General features: G+C 36.2%; 1 protein-coding gene across 1 annotated transcript in view; it reads right to left on the reverse strand.

The window, feature by feature from the left end:
• The window catches only part of LOC111156692 (exocyst complex component 2), a 307,781-nt gene that overhangs the window by 203,671 nt on the left and 81,408 nt on the right, over window positions 1–22,702 (reverse strand). Inside the window, exon 7 of the mRNA XM_022517721.1 lies at window positions 14,075–14,155. Coding sequence (XP_022373429.1) covers window positions 14,075–14,155 — 81 coding nt within the window. The remainder of the gene's footprint in view (window positions 1–14,074; window positions 14,156–22,702) is intronic.

Here is a 22,702-nt window from a genome sequence, read left to right on the forward strand (position 1 = left end):
AGATATGCTGCCATCTATAACATAATGATTTTACACAAATAGTATCATAACCAAAAGTTCATGCTTGTTTAGAGAGCCATACTTGACAATGAAATTCTATAGCACTACCCAAAGTACAGAGAACTAGAATCTTGGGAATGAGAAAAAAGTTCCATACTGCTCCCAAGAGCCAACTATTCCCATTTCCTCAAATTCTATTCAGTAATCTCAAGTTGATAGCTTGAAATCAATCATGATGGGAAAATTTATACATTGGGAATGCTAATATTAAGGTTAGTTTTCTTTTTCTTTTCTTTTCTGGAATGCCAATTGTTAAGCATTTACCAGCACACCACCAAGTCAATTCCTTTTTTACAAACTTGGTTCAATATTCCTTAGCGGTTTAAGACCTTGTCTTTCTTCTCCTAATTTTATACATACAATTTGGGTCAAATCATTCAATCCTGTTAAATTCAAATACCATATCTATGTTGGTGACTCCAAAATCATATATATCTTATGATGTCAGTTAGCTTAAGACTAATCTTGAGAGAAGACACATGCATGCATAAACACACAATACACACATACACACACACAGAGGAATACTACTCAGCCATAAAAAGAATGAAATCTGGCCATTTGCAGTAGGATGGATTTTGAAGGTATTATGCTAAATCAAAGAAGTCAAACAGAGAAAGATAAATACCATATGACTTCACTTATATGTGGAATCTAAAAAACAAAACAGAACAAAACAAAACCCAGACTCATCAACACAGAAAATGGACTGGTAGTTGCCAGAAGGGAGGAAAGCTGAGAGCAAAATGGGTCAAAGAGATCAAGAACTACAAACTTCCAGTTTTAAAATAAGTCATGGAGATGTAATAAATGGCATGAGTCAATAATAATGTATTTTCAAAAAAGACTAATCTTTACATATACTTTCTTCAACATATAATATTTTTTTTAAAGAATACTCATCACAAAGAAATTCCTTATTCTTAACCATCCCAAAGATAGTTCAATCAGCCTTGGCTGTTTTAAAGGGATCTCATGAGAGCATTCCTTGTGACATCCCAGCATCATCCTATGGGACCAACTCAGTTCCTAAGAGGAACCCTGAGGATTTCCCTTTGAGTGAACCCTGGCAGCAGAGCTAAGGAGGGCGATAATCTCAAGCATGTCAGCTTTAGGGGGCTTGGAGCACAGGAATAGGATTGTGAATCTAGGCAGATAGCTTTAATATGAAGGTTTTAATGATCAACTCACAGACCCTCAGTTCACTTTTCTTTGGCAAGAACTGAGGAAGAGGAAGAAAAGAATGAAGATGCTGTAGAGGAAGAAAAACCATTTTAGCCTCTATGGATCCCTTATAACCTAAAAAGTTTTGGGAAGCTTTGGTGGGTAGCATAAAGACATACTAGACATACATACTATATGGAATGCTTACTCTATGCCAGGTGCTATTCTTAAAACTTAGTAAGTCTCCTATGTTCTTCTTAATTATTCCAAAAAGATGTATTATTTCCTAATCCACTTAAACTTGTTTATGACCCTAAAACAGTCACTATTCTTATCTCCATTTTATAGTGCAAGCAACTGAAAAAAAGATAGGTTATTCAATTTGCTCAGTGTGACACACACAATTAGGAGATACTGAGAGCCAGAAAGATATTCATAGGTACAATCCTCAGGAATCTCAAAATTGAATCGAACTGAGTATTTACTTCTTTACTCTTCTCCTCAGGCCCCAAACCTGCTCCTTCTTGCTCTGCTTGAGGCCAGAAATCTGAAAGTCATCACTGACTACTTTTCTTCCTACTTGCCACTGCAAACTGGTAACCAAACACTGCCTTTCTTATCTTAAATCTCTCATCTTGCCATTCGCTCTACCTTCATTACCTCTATTTTGGTTAAAAGTCCTCAGCACTTCTATCTGATGCATCTTCTTGTCTCTAGTCTAGTTCTCTCCTAATCCATTCTCTATGCAGATGGCAGAATATATTTTTTTAATTCACATATATTATTTGTTTCAGGGGTACAGGCTTGTGATTCATCAGTCTTACACAATTCACAGCACTCACCAAAGCACACACCCTCCCCAATGTCCATCACCCAGTCACCCCATCCCTCCCACCCTCTCCCCTCTAACAACCCTCAGTTTGTTTCCTTAAATTGAGTCTCTTATGGTTTGTCTCCCTCTCTGGTTTCATTTTGCTTCATTTTTCCCCTCCCTTCCCCTATGATCCTTTGTCTTGTTTCTCAAACTCCTCCTATCAATGAGATCATATGATAATTATCTTTCTCTGACTGACTTACTTCACTTAGGATAATACCCTCTAGTTCCATCCACATTGTAGCAAAGGGCAAGATTTTGATTTCCTGATGGCTGCACAGTATTCCATTGTATACCTATACCACACCCTAACCCTAACCCTATACCACAGCTTCTTTATCCATTCATCTGTGGATGGACATCTAGGTTCTTTCCATAGATGGCAGAATATTCTTTAAAAAATTTGTAATGTCACTTCTTTATTTAAAATCCCTAAATGGAGTAGTGGGAGGAGTCAAGATGGCGGAGAAGTAGCAGGCTGAGACTACTTCAGGTAGCGGGAGATCAGCTAGATAGCTTATCTAAAGATTGCAAACACCTACAAATCCAACGGGAGATCGAAGAGAAGAAGAACAGCAACTCTAGAAACAGAAAATCAACCACTTTTGGAAAGGTAGGACTGGCGGAGAAGTGAATCCAAAGCAACGGGAAGATAGACCGCGGGGGGAGGGGCCGGCTCCCAGCAAGCGGCAGAGCAACGGAGCACAAAATCGGGACTTTTAAAAGTCTGTTCCGCTGAGGGACATCGCTCCAGAGGCTTAACCGGGGTGAAGCCCACGCAGGGTCAGCGTGGCCTCAGGTCCCGCAGGGTCACAGAAGGATCGGGGGTGTCTGAGTGTCGCAGAGCTTACAGGTATTAGAACAGGGAAGCCGGCTACAGAGACAGAGCCGAGGAGTAAGCTCTAAGCTCAGGGTTACCTTGAACCGGTCGCAGGCTCGGTCAGCTCAGAGCGCGGCTGGAGGCAGGGTGATGGGAGTAAATCGGCGCTGTTCTCTGAGGGCGCACTGAGGAGTGGGGCCCCGGGCTCTCGGCTCCTCCGGGCCGGAGACCGGGAGGGCGCCATCTTCATTCCCGCCCTCCGGAACTCTACGGAAAGCGCTCAGGGAACAAAAGCTCCCGAAAGCAAACCCGAGCGGATTACTCAGCCCGGCCCCTGGTAAGGGCGGTGCAACTCCGCCCGGGACAAAGACACTTGAGAATCACTACAACAGGCCCCTCCCCCAGAAGATCAACAAGAAACCCAGCCAGGACCAAGTTCAACTACCAAGGAGTGCAGTTTCAATACCAAGGAGAGCAGCGGAATTCCAAAGGAGGAGAAAGCAAAGCACGGAACTCATGGCTTTCTCCCCATGATTCTTTAGCCTTGCAGTTAATTTAATTTTTTTTCCTTTTCAATTTATTTTTCTTCTTCTGCTAAATTTTGTTAACTTTTACCCTTTCCTTTTTTAACGTTTTTTAACTAGTTTAATATATATATTCTTTTTTTTCTTTTTATATTTTTTCTTTATTGGTTTTCTTTTTTTAATTGTTTCTTATTTTTCTTTTTTTTTTTCCCTTTTTTTTTTTTCTTCTTTCTGTACCTTTTTTTTTCCCCTTTCTTCCCCCTCACGATTTGGGATCTCTTCTGATTTGGCTAAAGCATATTTTCCTGGGGTTGTTGCCACCCTTTTAATATTTCACTTGCTCCTTCATCTACTCTTATCTGGACAAAATGACAAGGCGGAAAAATTCACCACAAAAAAAAGAACAAGAGGCAGTACCAAAGGCTAGGGACCTAATCAATACGGACATTGGTAATATGTCAGATCTAGAGTTCAGAAGGACGATTCTCAAGGTTCTAGCCGGGCTCGAAAAAGGCATGGAAGACATTAGAGAAACCCTCTCCAGAGAGATAAAAGCCCTTTCTGGAGAAATAAAAGAACTAAAATCTAACCAAGTTGAAATCAAAAAAGCTATTAATGAGGTGCAATCAAAAATGGAGGCTCTCACTGCTAGGATAAATGAGGCAGAAGAAAGAATTAGTGATATAGAAGACCAAATGACAGAGAATAAAGAAGCTGAGCAAAAGAGGGACAAACAGCTACTGGACCATGAGGGGAGAATTCGAGAGATAAGTGACACCATAAGGCGAAACAACATTAGAATAATTGGGATTCCAGAAGAAGAGGAAACAGAGAGGGGAGCAGAAGGTATATTGGAGAGAATTATTGGAGAGAATTTCCCCAATATGGCAAAGGGAACAAGCATCAAAATCCAGGAGGTTCAGAGAACCCCCCTCAAGATCAATAAGAATAGGTCCACACCCCGTCACCTAATAGTAAAATTTACAAGTCTTAGTGACAAAGAGAAGATCCTGAAAGCAGCCCGGGAAAAGAAGTCTGTAACATACAATGGTAAAAATATTAGATTGGCAGCAGACTTATCCACAGAGACCTGGCAGGCCAGAAAGAGCTGGCATGATATATTCAGAGTACTAAATGAGAAAAACATGCAGCCAAGAATACTATATCCAGCTAGGCTATCATTGAAAATAGAAGGAGAGATTAAAAGCTTCCAGGACAAACAAAAACTGAAAGAATTTGCAAATACCAAACCAGCTCTACAGGAAATATTGAAAGGGGTCCTCTAAGCAAAGAGAGACCCTAAAAGTAGTAGATCAGAAAGGAACAGAGACAATATACAATAACACTCACCTTACAGGCAATACAATGGCACTAAATTCATATCTCTCAATACTTACCCTGAATGTTAATGGGCTAAATGCCCCAATCAAAAGACACAGGGTATCAGAATGGATAAAAAAACAAAACCCATCTATATGTTGCCTACAAGAAACTCATCTTAAACCTGAAGACACCTCCAGATTGAAAGTGAGGGGGTGGAAAAGAATTTACCATGCTAATGGACATCAGAAAAAAGCAGGAGTGGCAATCCTTATATCAGATCAATTAGATTTTAAGCCAAAGACTATAATAAGAGATGAGGAAGGACACTATATCATACTCAAAGGAACTGTCCAACAAGAAGATCTAACAATTTTAAATATCTATGCCCCTAACATAGGAGCAGCCAACTATATAAACCAATTAATAACAAAATCAAAGAAACACATCGACACTAATACAATAATCGTAGGGGACTTTAACACTCCCCTCACTGAAATGGACAGATCATCCAAGCAAAAGATCAACAAGGAAATCAAGGCCTTAAATGACACACTGGACCAGATGGACATCACAGATATATTCAGAACATTTCATCCCAAAGCAACAGAATACACATTCTTCTCTAGTGCACATGGAACATTCTCCAGAATAGATCATATTCTCGGTCCTAAATCAGGTCTCAACCGTTATCAAAAGATTGGAATCATTCCCTGCATATTTTCAGACCACAATGCTCTGAAGCTAGAACTCAATCACAAGAGGAAATTTGGAAAGAACCCAAATACATGGAGACTAAACAGCATCCTTCTAAAGAATAAATGGGTCAACCAGGAAATTAAAGAAGAGTTGAAAAAATTCATGGATACAAATGATAATGAAAACACAACGGTTCAAAATCTGTGGGACACGACAAAGGCAGTCCTGAGAGGAAAATATATAGCGGTACAAGCCTTTCTCAAGAAACAAGAAAGGTCTCAGGTACACAACCTAACCCTACACCTAAAAGAGCTAGAGAAAGAACAAGAAAGAAACCCTAAACCCAGCAGGAGAAGAGAAATCATAAAGATCAGAGCAGAAATCAATGAAATAGAAACCAAAAAAACAATAGAACAAATCAACGAAACTAGGAGCTGGTTCTTTTGAAAGAATTAATAAGATCGATAAACCCCTGGCCAGACTTATCAAAAAGAAAAGAGAAAGGACCCAAATAAATAAAATCATGAATGAAAGAGGAGAGATCACAACGAACACCAAAGAAATACAGACAATTATAAGAACATACTATGAGCAACTCTATGCCAACAAATTTGACAATCTGGAAGAAATGGATGCATTCCTAGAGACATATAAACTACCACAACTGAACCAGGAAGAAATAGAAAGCCTCAACAGACCCATAACCAGTAAGGAGATTGAAACAGTCATCAAAAATCTCCAAACGAACAAAAGCCCAGGGCCAGATGGCTTCCCGGGGGAATTCTACCAAACATTTAAAGAAGAACTAATTCCTATTCTCCTGAAACTGTTCCAAAAAATAGAAATGGAAGGAAAACTTCCAAACTCATTTTATGAGGCCAGCATCACCTTGATCCCAAAACCAGACAAGGATCCCATCAAAAAAGAGAACTACAGGCCAATATCCTTGATGAACACAGATGCAAAAATTCTCGCCAAAATACTAGCCAATAGGATTCAACAGTACATTAAAAGGATTATTCACCACGACCAAGTGGGATTTATTCCAGGGCTGCAAGGTTGGTTCAACATCCGCAAATCAATCAATGTGATACAACACATTAATAAAAGAAAGAACAAGAACCATATGATACTCTCCATAGATGCTGAAAAAGCATTTGACAAAGTACAGCATCCCTTCCTGATCAAAACTCTTCAAAGTGTAGGGATAGAGGGCACATACCTCAATATTATCAAAGCCATCTATGAAAAACCCACCGCAAATATCATTCTCAATGGAGAAAAACTGAAAGCTTTTCCGCTAAGGTCAGGAACACGGCAGGGATGTCCGTTATCACCACTGCTATTCAACATAGTACTAGAAGTCCTAGCCTCAGCAATCAGACAACAAAAGGAAATTAAAGGCATCCAAATTGGCAAAGAAGAAGTCAAACTATCACTCTTCGCAGATGAGATGATACTATATGTGGAATACCCAAAAGACTCCACTCCAAAACTGCTAGAACTTGTACAGGAATTCAGTAAAGTGTCAGGATAGAAAATCAATGCCCAGAAATCAGTTGCATTTCTCTACACCAACAACAAGACAGAAGAAAGAGAAATTAAGGAGTCCATCCCATTTACAATTGCACCCAAAACTATAAGATACCTAGGAATAAATCTAACCAAAGAGACTAAGAATCTATACACAGAAAACTATAAAGTACTCGTGAAAGAAATTGAGGAAGACACAAAGAAATGGAAAAATGTTCCATGCTCCTGGATTGGAAGAACAAATATTGTGAAAATGTCTATGCTACCTAAAGCAATCTACACATTTAATGCAATTCCTATCAAAGTACCATCCATTTTTTTCAAAGAAATGGAACAAATAATCCTAAAATTTATATGGAACCAGAAAAGACCTCGAATAGCCAAAGCAATATTGAAAAAGAAAGCCAAAGTTGGTGGCATCACAATTCCGGACTTTAAGCTCTATTACAAAGCTGTCATCATCAAGACAGCATGGTACTGGCACAAAAACAGACACATAGATCAATGGAACAGAATAGAGAGCCCAGAAATAGACCCTCAACTCTATGGTCAACTAATCTTCGACAAAGCAGGAAAGAATATCCAATGGAAAAAAGACAGCCTCTTCAACAAATGGAGTTGGGAAAATTGGACAGCCACATGCAGAAAAATGAAATTGGATCATTTCCTTACACCACACACGAAAATAGACTCAAAATGGATGAAGGATCTCAATGTGAGAAAGGAATCCATCAAAGTCCTTGAGGAGAACACAGGCAGCAACCTCTTCGACCTCAGCTGCAGCAACATCTTCCTAGGAACATCGCCAAAGGCAAGGGAAGCAAGGGCAAAAATGAACTATTGGGATTTCATCAAGATCAAAAGCTTTTGCACAGCAAAGGAAACAGTTAACAAAACCAAAAGACAACTGACAGAATGGGAGAAGATATTTGCAAATGACATATCAGATAAAGGGCTAGTGTCCAAAATCTATAAAGAACTTAGCAAACTCAACACCCAAAGAACAAATAATCCAATCAAGAAATGGGCAGAGGACATGAACAGACATTTCTGCAAAGAAGACATCCAGATGGCCAACAGACACATGAAAAAGTGCTCCACATCACTCGGCATCAGGGAAATACAAATCAAAACCACAATGAGATACCACCTCACACCAGTCAGAATGGCTAAAATTAACAAGTCAGGAAATGACAGATGCTGGCGAGGATGCGGAGAAAGGGGAACCCTCCTACACTGTTGGTGGGAATGCAAGCTGGTGCAACCACTCTGGAAAACAGCATGGAGGTTCCTCAAAATGTTGAAAATAGAACTACCCTATGACCCAGCAATTGCACTGCTGGGTATTTACCCTAAAGATACAAACGTAGTGATCCGAAGGGGCACGTGCACCCGAATGTTTATAGCAGCAATGTCTACAATAGCCAAACTATGGAAAGAACCTAGATGTCCATCAACAGACGAATGGATAAAGAAGATGTGGTATATATACACAATGGAATACTATGCAGCCATCAAAAGAAATGAAATCTTGCCATTTGCGACGACGTGGATGGAACTAGAGGGTATCATGCTTAGCGAAATAAGTCAATCAGAGAAAGACAACTATCATATGATCTCCCTGATATGAGGGAGAGGAGATGCAACATGGGGGGTTAAGGGGGTAGGAGAAGAGTAAATGAAACAAGATGGGATTGGGAGGGAGACAAACCATAAGTGACTCTTAATCTCACAAAACAAACTGAGGGTTAATGGGGGGAGGGGGGTTGGGGGGGTGGGATTATGGACATTGGGGAGGGTATGTGCTATGATGAGTGCTGTGAAGTGTGTATACCTGGCGATTCACAGACCTGTACCCCTGGGGATAAAAAGATATTATATGTTTATAAAAAATAAAATTTAAAAAAAAAAAATAATAAAATAAAATAAAATAAAATCCCTAAATGGATCACCAACAGTCCTCAAAATAAATACAAATTCTACTACACTAGAATTTGAAAGAAAGCTTATCCTGAGCAGACCCCCATCTACCTCGCAGTCCTACATCTCACATTTCCACATTACAATACTGGATCCTGGTTCCTCGACTGCAGGAGGTCTCCTCCCCTGAAGTCAGGGGCTTTCTCCTCATGTGGCTTTCCCAGTCTGGGACACCGGTATCCAGTTGGCTTGTCCACATGCTAACCTCCACTTGCCTAGATACTTCCTCCTCACCTTTGAAGGCTCACATGACCCTGTCCTGAGAGTCTTTCACTCTACTTTTCAATGAGATAAATCCTGTGTAGGCTCCAGATGCACCCCATGATTACCAGCGGCAGACAATTATCGTACCATAATTTAATCACCTGCTTATCTGTGTTCTCCATTAGACTATAAGCTTTAGGAATAATGCAAAACTACTATCTTTATAACCTTGGGATGGAACTGACATGTGCTCAATAAAGGCTTACAGAGCAAGGACTAAAAATAAGCCTTTGAATCAGCATCCAGTATTCCTTCTACTTAGAGAGGTGGTACAGTACAGTACAAGCCCCTTTCGGCACAGTGTTCAGAACCACATAAACGGCTATGCAAGGTAAAACCAAGCAAACAATCTTGATAAGTAATGGAAAAATTATGATTGTTCTGTGACTTATAAAAATTGTTGCACCATTAAAAACATGCTTACTGTTAGTCAATGAATAAGAAAATGAAAAAACAGTAAAACCAGTATTTACTTAGTAATCTATGATTTAAAATATTATAAACACTGAAAATACAACTGTTCTATTTCTTTGTAAAAAAAAAAGATTGCTTGCTTTTATTCATCATAACATTTATAATATGTATCAAGCATCTTTTCTATATTTTGATAAATTATCATTCTCCTTTCTAAACTTATCCTTTGCACTCTGAATGTCACTGATTGCCTCTGAGCACTCCTTTAAGCATCACTTTCCCTACGATGTCTTATTCTTTTCTTCATACCTTCCTCATTTCCACTGATAAATTCACATTTATCCAGTTCCTCTGGCTGCACAGCTTGAGCCTCCTGAACAGCAGCAGTGCCTACAGCTGCTGCTTCTATAACTCCAGTCATGGTAGAGTTGAATTTCACTTACACTGTTACCACTTTTTTTTTTTATGTACTTTCATCTTTGTGGGTCAATCCCCTCTTTTGATTATTCATTTGTATAAAAAGCTATATGAGTTTATGTCTGGGGGACAAAGAGTCCACACAACTATATGCTTTGTTGTCTGTGTGTGAATATGTGTATAGTGACCAGTCACAGAGACTCTGAAGGAAAAGAGGTTAAGTGCTCACTGATCATCTCTAACATCTCTTATTTATGGAGTGACCTGTGGACTGAACAACTAGCAACCACTTTTGTACTTTATGCAATTTTGACAAATACACTGTGATAATTAAAATCTCAGTTGTGTTGCTGAGGGACAAGTGTATTTAACCAAACTGTGGTGATTGAAATTCATGCCTATCAAAACCATGCACAGCAAGCTCTGTTGGTAGTTTAAAGTTCAGATTTGAAGCTAGGTTTCTAGATATAAATCCCAGCTCTGCCACTTACTACTTATATGACTTTAGATAACTCATATAATCTTCCTGGGCTTCAGTTTTTTCATCAATAAAATGGAAATAACAGGGTTGCCTGGGTAGCTCAGTCGGTTAAGTGCCTACCTCTTGATTTCAGCTTGGGTCTTGATCTCAGGCTTGTGAGTTAAGGACCCCATTAGGCTCCACACTGGGTATGAGTCTACTTAAAAAAAAAATAGGTATGACAGCACAAGCCCCATAGAGAACTAAATACATAGAGAATGTCTGAAGCCATACCTGACCCTCAGTGAGCACTCCAGAAGTTTTAACTATTAACCACCGCAGCTGCTACTATAAATACTTATTGTCTATACCTACACTATCTAATATGTCGTTACTAGCCACATATGGCTACTTCAATTTAAAGTTAAATTTATTAAAATTAAATAAAAATTTAAAAAATTAAAAAAATCAATTCCTCAGCAATATAGTTACACTTTAAGTGCTCAATAACTATAATCGCAAAACTTCTATTGAAGAACACTATTCTATACTCCTGGCATAGGTAAGGACATAGAGTTGGATATGTGAATTTGATATAAATTAATAGTCATCCCTTCATCCCTGGCTTGAAATCAAGAAGGAATTATTAGGTTCAAAGGCAAATATAAAAAACATATATCGAGGAAAATGAAAAAAATTCAATGAATGGCATCAATATTGATATATTCTGAATAAAATGGACTAAGTTTTTAGAGTCGACATTACCCTTTAGAAACTTAAAGTAAAAAAGGTTGCCCTTTTGAATTTTTAAAACCTTCATTTAAAATAACTCAGGAAAAACATACAAATTGGTATATAATTATATGTAAGATTAAAGCATTAATAATAATCTAAGCAAACTAAAATACATTCAAACTCATCTATTCTTTCCTTCCTTTCCAAAAGAAAAGAAATTAAATTTTCCATAGTACTTCTGTAATTTTTTTGAGAGAGAAAGCATGCACATGAGCTGGAGTGGGAGGAGCAGGGGGAGAAGAAGAGAGAGAATCTTAAGCAGGCTCCACGCTGAGTGCAGAGCTTGATGTGGGACTCAATTTCAAGACCCTGAGATCATGACCTGAGCTGAAACCAAGAGTCCGACACTTAACCAACTGAGCCACTAGGTGCCCCTCTATAATTTTTTTTTGCTGATTCTCCAGCTTACAAACTATGATACACTGACCTGGGAAAGGATATGTGTACAGGGCACGGGCCATATGTCTTCCATCTTTGTATCTCACACTGAACCAAACATGGTACTTTTACACAATTAAATAAATGTTTGTCATGTTGACCTGAATTAGCAAAACCTCATCCTAAGATAGCAAACATCAACATCAAACATCATAAAAAATGTTTCCAGAAGTTTATGCTAAGTGAAATAAGTCAAGCTCTCTAGAGAAAGTCAATTATCATATGGCTTCACTTATTTGGGGAACCTAAGGAATATCATGGAGGACATTAGGAGAAGGAAGGGAAAAATGAAGGGGGGGGATTTGGAGGGGGAGATGAACCATGATAGACTATGGACTCCGGCAAACAAACTGAGGGTTTTAGAGGGGAGGGTGGTGAGGGGATGGGTTAGCCAGGTGATGGGTATTAAGGAGGGTATGTATTGCATGGAGCACTGGGTGTTATACACAAACAATGAATCATGGAACACTACATCAAAACCTAATGATGTACTGTATGGTGACTACCATAACATAATAAAAAATAAGTAAAATAAAATCCGACTCAAATTGGCATTAAAAAAAAGAATGTTTCCAGAAAAAGAAAGTGTTATAAAAAGGAATACATTTTAAGAGAAATCTTTACACCAGAAAATCCTGAAGTGGAGTCTCATAAAGAAATGACTAATTTAGCCCAAATTTACTGAAGAATAGTAAACTTCAATAAAGTTAATATGACACATTTCTAAATAAAGTTTGTGGTTATGAAGAACAGAAGTAAAATAATTTCCTTTAAAATTTTATACTGCAAGTCCCAAGGGAGGATTTCCTAAAGTGCTCCTTAGAAGAAAAAAAATTATGTTCACACACTATGCTAAACCTAACACATGAAATGGATCTTAATTTTTTCCAAATCTTAGTAAGTGTCTATTTTCTCTTACTGATATAACAATTTAATTACAACATCAGCTTGTTTTTATGAATCACTCTTTTTAAAGTTACTAAAATATCATTTTTTACAGATACCATGATTTGATGACAAGTACTCCAGTGAAAATAGTATCCCTGAGTAGAAATACCTAAGACCTTAAAACGTCTGGCTATACCAATATAGAAATAGCTTTAGTAAATGTTTATTTGAGTTGAATTCAGAATATATTAATTTTATCTAAACTGGTGACTTGGTTCTCAGAAAACAAGGCAAAATCTCAAGGCAAAATAATAACAACCCACCACCACAACCACCAGAGGGAAGATTATTTCAAGTGCTAATAAACTCATAAATTTAGGATGAAATCAAAGTACTCAAATTCTAGCAAAGGAAGTCCACATCAAATTAAAGCTTCTTTCCAGCAAATGTTTTATCAGGGATCCTGGGGGTTTAAAAACAGACATTTACCAAAAAAAAAAAAAAAAAAAAAAGTTCAGGAAGTTACCAAAGGAATAAATTAAGCTAGTAGTCCGAAACTAACTCAATATCTCAATCCTTCATTCACAGATCACTAAATACCTGATGTGAGGGTTCTTAAATGTTTTAGCTATTCTTAACCCTATTTCATGGGGAAATCATTTGCTATACATAAACTTAAAAACAGGGAGATTCCCCTGGGGACTATTGCTCTCTATCAGATGTTCACTATATGAGTGAAAGAGGATAATGTTATTTTAAGCTGCCAATATTAAAATAGAAATTGATTCATCTGATGAGTTTCTTCCAGATCATTAGGATCAGTAGCTGAGAACTAGAATGTCAGGAGGAAAAAGAAAGATATAAGGCAAGTGGGTGGGACCCAAAACTTTGTATATATCAGGTTTTATTGACATACAATTTTTACAAAATGTCTCACAGTTAGTAATACTCTTAAAGATGAAGCTGCCGTAAATTCACTTTGGAAAAAGACATGGTATAGATAAATCAATGACAGGTAAGTATCTGTCATTCCAGGAGCTGATAATATTTGCTTTAAAACTGTTAGATATATGAAGATAAGTTTCAGGGTTCTGGTCAATGGCAATCCTGGCTATTGCTTCAGCACTTTTCTCTCTTTGATAATGTTACTTATATACCAGTCTCTTTTACAGTAGCAAGTTTTACTTCTTAGAAGCATACTGGCTTATTTTTTAAATTATGATTTCTTATAAAGAAAATGCAAACAAAACAGAATGCTCATTTTAAATGTTTTTATTCCCCTTTTATATTTATTAAATCATTACTATTTAGAAATAAATATTAAAATGCAACTCACTGCCTGTTCTGTGAAACCAATTCCAAGAACTATATTAAAGCTTATTATAAAGTCCATAAATAGTTTTGGGTAGTAGGACAAAACTTACTGTTCAGAACATCCTCCAGTTTTTGCGTCATGGATCCTTCTACTTTTTCCGTTCCATCCGCTTCTAGTTTTTGATGGATAGCTAGAAAAAACATCTAGTTAAAGTGTGTGCTATTTTAGTGGGTGGGAAGACATTACATCAAAATGACATTTTTAAACAACTTTAAAAAATGGTCATATTATTTTCACTGCTGGAAAGCAGCACAAACATGCAAAAACTCTGCAAAGTAACCAGGAGACACCAGTCTATGTTACTCATACTTTAGTACTATTAAAATAGTACAATAATACATATACTCAATCATCTGAGCATCAAGGTTGAGTGGTTAAAAACAGTTAAACTAAAAAAGAAAAGTGAGACATAAGTAACTAATATCTTTGATATCTGGCCATAGGAAAATCATTTTTATTTCTCAGTTTCACCATCTGCAAAAGAGAAGTACTAGTATTTGAAGTATACCAACTTCAAAATATTCCATTTCAGCCTTGGACAAAACATGGCAAAATACATACTATTCATGTTCTCTCCATTTCTTTTATTATTTCCCTGGAAGTTCTCAAGAACTATCTGGTAACATCTACCAATATATCAATTTGTGGATATACAAATTATATTGGAGTTTTTGTTATTATTGACATGTCTGCATGGTTCTGATAAACATTATTTAAAAATCACTTAAAAATTTGTATTTAAAAAATGTTTTACCTACTGTAGAGTAGGTTTTAAACAGAGCAAATCAGGCTTGCCTAAGGGAAGCACTAAGAAAATTTTCAAAATGAAATGACCAAATATAATTTCAAATTCAAAATTCTGACATAATAAAAAGAAAAAAACTAGCAAAGCAAACATTAATTGAACCATTACCATAAATTAAGCACAATGATAAATTTCTAATGCATATTGCTCATCTGGTAAGAAGTCAATGATGTATGTTCTAATATTATTTCTATTTCAAGAGAAGAAATCCATGGCTGAGGGAAATTAAACAAGTTGACCAATATCACAAAGCCAAATCCCAAATTTGAACTCATGCTGTCTGATCCCAGAACAAAAAACTTCACCCTATATTGCCTGTATTGCATAGGCAAGCAACTTAACTTGGCTAAGCCTGTTTTTCATATCTGTAGAATGAAAATAATAGACTTATTATGTTAGTTGGGAACTGCATTCAGTTGCAAATGATACCTCTCTCTAAAATAATGGCTGCTAAACACCCAGGATTTTATTCTTTCACATAACTTCGTTTAGCAAAATTTCAAATATAAGATGTATATAACTCCATGGCTTTACAGCCAGTACAATGAAATTAACATCACTCTGATATAGCTATTCTCCAACATTCAAAAAGAATGTCAAACTCTTCTTAAAAGGATTTTACAGGTTCTGCATCAACCCATCAGTCATGAGTGGTAGATTTATTCGGAGGTGGGGGGTGTAGTCTGCTTAAGCAAAAAGAAAAATTTTTTTACTTTATTATGTTATGTACATCATTAGTATTTGATATAGTGTTCCATAATTAATTGTTTGCATATAACACCCAGTGCTCCATCCAAAACATGCCCTCCTTAATCAATCACAATTTTGTTTCCTTTGACTCACTGATTAGAAAATCCTGGGTAAAAGTCAGTGCTCAAATGCACTATAAAAATATTCTCAATGCATAATAACATCTACATTTCTGCTTCTTATAATTACTTTCTAATTTTAGTCCTGCCCTTTTTTAATACCTTTCTTTTAGAGCAATTTCAAATTTTGTTTGAAATTTATAAACAGACTGCTTCTTTATTAGAGAAACACATTCAAAGAAAGAAAAAGAAATACATTTGGGGAAAAAAAAAAGTCTGCCAGTATATTCTTAATTGTCTTGGTTGACTCACAAGAGAAAAAAAAAAAGTTCTTTGTTTAATGTTTCAAATTTGGATTATGTGGTGATAGTGACATAAAATGTTTCCACATATCAAAATTAAATTTAACTTGAACTTGTTACATTAAATGGAAAATAACTTCCCTATCTTTAAAGAAAGGAGATAAAAATGCCCAAATATAAAAAAGCTAAACTAAAAACACTGCTCACACTATTCGTTTAAATGCTGGTGTAATTTTCTGACAATCATGCTGCAAAAGAACGTGGGGCACACATTCCATATTACAGGAGCATTGCATAAGGTTCTTCCATGGCAATAAGACATTGTATCTTATAGCTTCAAATGTTGCTTTCTAAGTTAAAACCATTAAAGGAAATCAGGCAGTCACATTTCTATTGCTGGCAAAACCCATCACTGATCAGCAGGTCAAAACAAGGTAAGCCTAGCTCCCCTCAGCTCAGTTTACAGCTCTTTTTTGCTGACAAAGCAGCTTCCTGCCACCCATCTCCACCACAGCAGAGTCACTGTCAAGCTGTCAGCCAAGCATGAGGACCAAGAGACACTGGGATCTGATAAAGGCAATCCTATTTTCCAGAAAATTAAACCAAATAACTAAATGTCTGGTTCCTTGACCTTTTATTTTCTCTAAAAACATTTTTAAATAGTATAACTCAATAAGCAACTTGGTACATGATCACAGGTTTGTTATTGTTTCTAATCTATTAAAACTTAAATATGTGAAGCAGTTGAACACCATAAAATTGTATTTGAGAAACCAAAAAAGTATGACTATAAAAGTTCTATTTAAAGAAAAATCAGAATTATAGAAAGACTGCCTGTTGATTCACTGAAATTGTTTTATTTATCTCTAATTAAATGTGGACATCAGATTTGCAGATTTCAATTAAAAATTTCAAAGTATTTGTCTACACATTTATACAATGCCATTATTAAATGAGGCACTAAGAAATGACGTGTGTATAGGCAATGTCTATAAGGATTTATTTCAGGTACACTGTGATCCATATACTCTAACCACTATATATTAGTACTAGCTTATGAGACAGGAATACTCAAACTAGGTCAGAGACTAGAAAACTATTTCTATAAAGAACCACACAGTAAATATTTTAGGCTTTGTGGGCCACATAGGGCCTCTATCACATATTATACTTCTCTTTTTTTTTCTTCCCAAATAAACCTTGAAAAACACAGCCATCTTTAGCTCCTGGCCTGTACAAAGATGGGCGATGGCCTAATTTGGCCTATATGCCAAACTCTGAAAACAATACTTACTAAAATAGAAGACTAAGAAGAGTTAGAATGAGGTGTCTTAAAATTTTAAATCTGGGGACACCTGGGTGGCTCAGTCAGTTAAGCCGCTGCCTTCAGCTCAGGTCATGATCCCAGAGTCCTGGGATCGAGTCCCACATCAGGCTCCTTGCTCGGCAGGGAGCCTGCTTCTCTCTCTGCCTCTGCCTGCCACTCTGCCTCCTCTTTCTCTCTGTCTCTCTTTCACAAATAAATAAAATCTTTAAAAAAAAAAAATGAAATCTGTAGAAAGCTTTTCAAACATTTAATTCCTACTTATTCTACCAAATTTTTATGAAGGTGACAAAATTTTATAAATTACATTGAAATAGGTTAGGTAACCTATGAATCCTTTCCTCAGTTATATTGAAAAAAAAAACAATAAGTAATCAAATAATTACAACTATTACATAAAGCACTAAAGGGTATAAAGGATTCTCTATTAGAAAATTGGATCCTTGATAACCACATCTGTGTAAAACCTTCATATATCAGTAGACACAACAGAATGTGCCAAAAAATCAGTTATGGCTTACAATGCCTCAAGAAGCAGCAATAAAAGTAACATGAGAGAAAAGGTCAATTGTACATTGAGCAACATGTGTTATTACTCTGCTCTGGTCTCCTTTCTCAGATACTCTTTAGTATAACCTAAATAAAAGTAATTCATACCATTTGGGTCCATAATTGTTCTTAAAAGAAGCAAGTGATTAATGCTGGACTTGTCAATAAAAAGAATGATATCAGTCAAGTGATAAGCTCAAGGAGCAGTCAGGGAAATGGTCACCGAAACAAAGGTGATGATCAGAAGGCACTGAGGAACTGAAGAAAGCCTTTAATGATATGAAAAGCTCCACAAACATCACCATGGCCTGCCAGAATTCATTTGAACAGTAAATGATAAGAAACTATGGCTTATCAAGACTTCAAGGAATGAAGAGAATGGCAGAGTGACTGCCAAAGAAAAGTAACACAAGTTGCTGGGAATATTTTAGCAGGATATAGTAAAGTAATAACTACAATAAACACACTGAGGTCAACACTGGCAGATAAGTTATATCAGACATACCTATCAAGTTTTAATTAAAATATTTATGGATATACACAGGGAAAAAGCAAACTGACAATAGCATAAAAACTTAAAGATATATAAAAGCCATACTGTCTACCCGACCAGGATGGATGGAAAAACACCCTTGGATGCAAATGAAACAGTCCTTTCAAGGAGAACACAGACGATATCAAAAAAGCAGAGAATGGTGTTTATTTATACTCTGTGATCTCTATTGAGCCTAGTTCTGACAAGAAACATCTAATTTTTTATCTTCAGGATTATAACTCTGCTCTCCCATTTTTCTTACCTCTAACAACTCCTTTCCCTTTCTAATCATTTACAGACCACATTTCCCAACATCCAGTATAGCAGGAAACAGAAGGAAACTAGTTGAGGCATACAACTACTGGGCAACTTAGCAGTGTACTGAAAACAGAAAAAATGCTGGGTAACACACAGGAGAGCAGAAAGAAAGGAGTAGCATTTTTACACAAAGTTATTCAGAAATAAATCATACATGATATCTGACATAACAAAGCATTAAAAACTGAAGATATGAGTCTACAGATTCTAAAAGTTTATCAAGCATGGGGGGAAAAATGAATAAAGATAAGACCTACATTCTAATATATCCGGAAAAGGCATTTTTTTTTTTTAATTCAAGTTGAAACAAATATATCTTTAAACCATTTAGGGAGAGAGAGAAACAATTCCTTTAATATTTTAATAAAGAATTACACTGGCTTAGGATTTCTCTCTATAACACTAAAAGACACTGGATCAATTCAGACAACAATTCTCTTAATAGCCAAGAGACTGTTCATGTATGAAAGCAAAAGACATTTCCGGACATGCAAGAATTCAAAAGCTCTAGCATAAAACATATACCCCACTCTTCAAAACAAAAATTCAAATATAGGAAACATGAAATATAAAATGACTGGCAATAAAAATTAAAGCCAATTAAGTGTATATGAATATACAGTAAATTTTAATTAACTATGGTAAATATGTTATAAAATTAAATGCAAAAGACAAAAATAAATCTTAAAAACATAATAATAACATGAAAAAGAAAAGGTAAAATAAAATAGTAGCTAACTTCAGGTTAAATTAAGATCAGGAAAAAGGAAAGAGCCTAAGAAATAAAGATGCCCTGAACTATTGTCCTACACAACAGGAGTCAAAGACAAGCTATGACAGAATTTAAAAATAAAAACATTTCTTCCAAATCTGGAAGATTTATAACCAACATGGTCAATATGGCACAAAGGGTAAAATGAAATCCAAAAAATATGATACAACAATAAAACAAAAGGATAAAAATGTCAGTTATGATAAATATACATAACTTAAATTCTTCTACTAAAAGGCAAAGACTCTCAAAATGGCATAAAAATACAAAAATCCTACCACATGTTGCTTACCAGAGAGATGCCAAAATCCAATTTCTAAAGGTTAAAAAGAATATGATGTAGAATATATTAGGCAAATGCATGCAAAAGGAAGGGTATGAAATATTAATGATATTGTGTAGTAAAGAATTTAATCTTGCCCCAAAAGAGTCTGCCCTTTGCCCTTAGGTCCTGAGAGGTTACCACTAAGCTCTTTGAATTCTTACTTCATAAAAGTGTCTTTGTTTACATGGGGGCCTTGGGCCATGCCAGATAGTCTAACAATGTGATTTATAGTGAAGACTCTGGGTCACTCAGCATCAGCTCAACCTCCAGAGGGACTAGAGATGGAGGTCAGCCACTGGAACAGTCAATTATGTCTATGTAACAGAGATCCATTAAAAACTTGGACACCGGGGGTGCCTGTGTGGCTCAGTGGGTTAAGCCTCTGCCTTCAGCTCAGGTCATGATCTCAGGGTCCTGGGATTGAGCCCCGCATTAGGCTCTCTGCTCAGCGGGGAGCCTGCTTCCCCCTCTCTCTCTGCCTACTTGTGATCTTTGTCTGTCAAATAAATAAATTAAAAAAAAAAAAACTATGGACACCAAGGCTTGGATTCCCTGGATGGCAATACTCCATGTACACTGTCTCACATCATACCAGGAAAATCAATTCCATCCATGACTCAACCATGAGAAGGAAGCTTTCACTCCATGCACAGAACTTTCCTGCACTATGCCCTATGCATCTTTTCTCTTGCCTGATTCTAGTCTATATCTTTTCACTAGAGTAAACCATCACTGTGAGAAAAACAGCCTTTAGTGAGTTCTGTGATTTCTTCTAACAAATTATCAAACTTGTACATGGTCTTGGGAATTTCCCCTAATTTCACAGCTATCATTATTACACTGTAATACCATAACAATATCAAGAGAATCCAAGCCACTAAAAGTTACAAAGGAAACACGTTTTACATATAATAAAAAATGGCAGAATCAAAGTGGAAGGTTTCTCTGACATGTTTACTATAAATAACCTAGATTTAAATAATGTAATCAGGCATTGATAATATATCAAACAGTGTGCCCTGATGAGAACATGCCCTCCCTTCCCATTTTTATCTTGGCACAGTTACAGATGGATTGACATATATTTCTTTTCATGTTACACTGGACACTAACTTTAAAAATGAAATCCAGTACAAATTACTAGATCTAAGAGGAAAATTAAATTTTTAAATATTAAAAACACAAGAAAGGGCATCACTAAAGAATCAATATAAATAAAGGAAGTAGAACACAAACTGAATTGATAATAAGAAGGGCATATAACATGGATTATAAATGATTTAAAAATAATAATACAATGCTAAAAATGAAAATCTTGATGAAATAGAGAATTTCAGGGGAAAACCAAATCAAAATAAACAGAACACGGAGAGTAGAAATTTCAAAAATTAAAAAATGTATTTTCAAAAAATATATATACACATACACATGCAACTACCAAGTACCCATTCCACTGGAACCCACTTGATCCATCATAGTATCTCTAAAGAAGGAACACACAGACACTAAAGGCCTCCTGATATGTACTCACTACCACATATGATCAAAAACCAAATCTAATCTAATGTCCAAATAGTTAAGTCCAAGTAGTGCAATGGAGAGTAAAATAAATTAAATGACACCATGAGGAAGTAATCAGTCAAATACAGAGTATGGGATATCCCATAGGACAAAGACCATTTCTTCAACAAATCAACTGCATGGGGGAAAAAAAAAGCCAAGGCAGCAAAGGTAAGGGGATTGTTCCAGTTTAAAAGAGTCTTAAGATACTTAAAAAAAAAAACAAAAACAAATGAAAGGCCTGGATCTTATCTGAATCTTGATTTGGACAAACCAACAATTAAGAAAGTTGGAGAGCATCTGGGGGAAATTTTAATATGAAATGGGAATTAGATGATACTGAAAAATTACTGAAACTTTTTTGGTTGTGATAATGGCATTGTGGTCATATAGGTAAACGCCCTTATCTGGAAGGAATCATACTTTAGTACATACTAAAGGGAAATATGCTGTTTTAGATTCACTGCTTGAGATAAGTAAAACAAAAACCAACCAATCTTAAAAATCATCAAAGAAATAAGTATGGGGGCACCTGGGTGGCTCAGTGGGTTAAAGCCTCTGCCTTCGGCTCAGGTCATGATCCCAGGGTCCTGGGATCGAGCCCCGCATCGGACTCTCTGCTCAGTGGGGAGACTGCTTCCTCCTCTCTCTCTGCCTGCCTCTCTGCCTACTTGTGATTTCTGTCAAATAAATTAAAAAAAAAAAAAAAGAAATAAGTATGAAAAGATATTAATAACATAATTCTAGCTGACAGTTTCAAAATATTAGCTTTTTCAGATTTCCAACCTGAAATTCCTAACCTACTTAACCGATCACACAGTACCTACATATCTACACATATAGATCCATGTGCTTTTGTGGAACATAAACACCAAAAACTGACCAAAAAAGCATTTTAAAAAAAACTATAGATCAATTTCACTTAAGACAATAAGCAGAAAAGTTTCTGAAGAACTACTAATAAATCAAATGTTACAGTATATTAAAATAATTACCCAGAGGAGTACTCTAAAGAATAAAGGAGGTATCTAGCATACACAACTATATGTACACTATAACTCCAATTATGTAATATGTACTCATATAAGCTAACAACAAAAAGACCAAAAGGAAATACATCAAAATGTCACTGTCATTATCTCTACAATGGGATTACAAGTAGTCTTTATCATTTATCTATTTACTGTTTTTGTAATACACATTTCATTTACATCAAAAATAGAAATATGAAATATGTGTGTCTAAACTTTTTGAATTTATTATTAAAATCACTTTCTATATGCCATAGAGTCACCTGCTCATGTGATTAAGCAGTTGGTCAGAATAATCTTTGTTAAACGTTAAGTTACCAATATACTTCTAGGGCAAATGTGATAGA

The sequence above is a fragment of the Enhydra lutris genome, unplaced genomic scaffold (assembly GCF_002288905.1).
Source record: "Enhydra lutris kenyoni isolate GAN:26980312 unplaced genomic scaffold, ASM228890v2 scaffoldscaffold48, whole genome shotgun sequence".
NCBI classification, from domain to species: domain Eukaryota; kingdom Metazoa; phylum Chordata; class Mammalia; order Carnivora; family Mustelidae; genus Enhydra; species Enhydra lutris.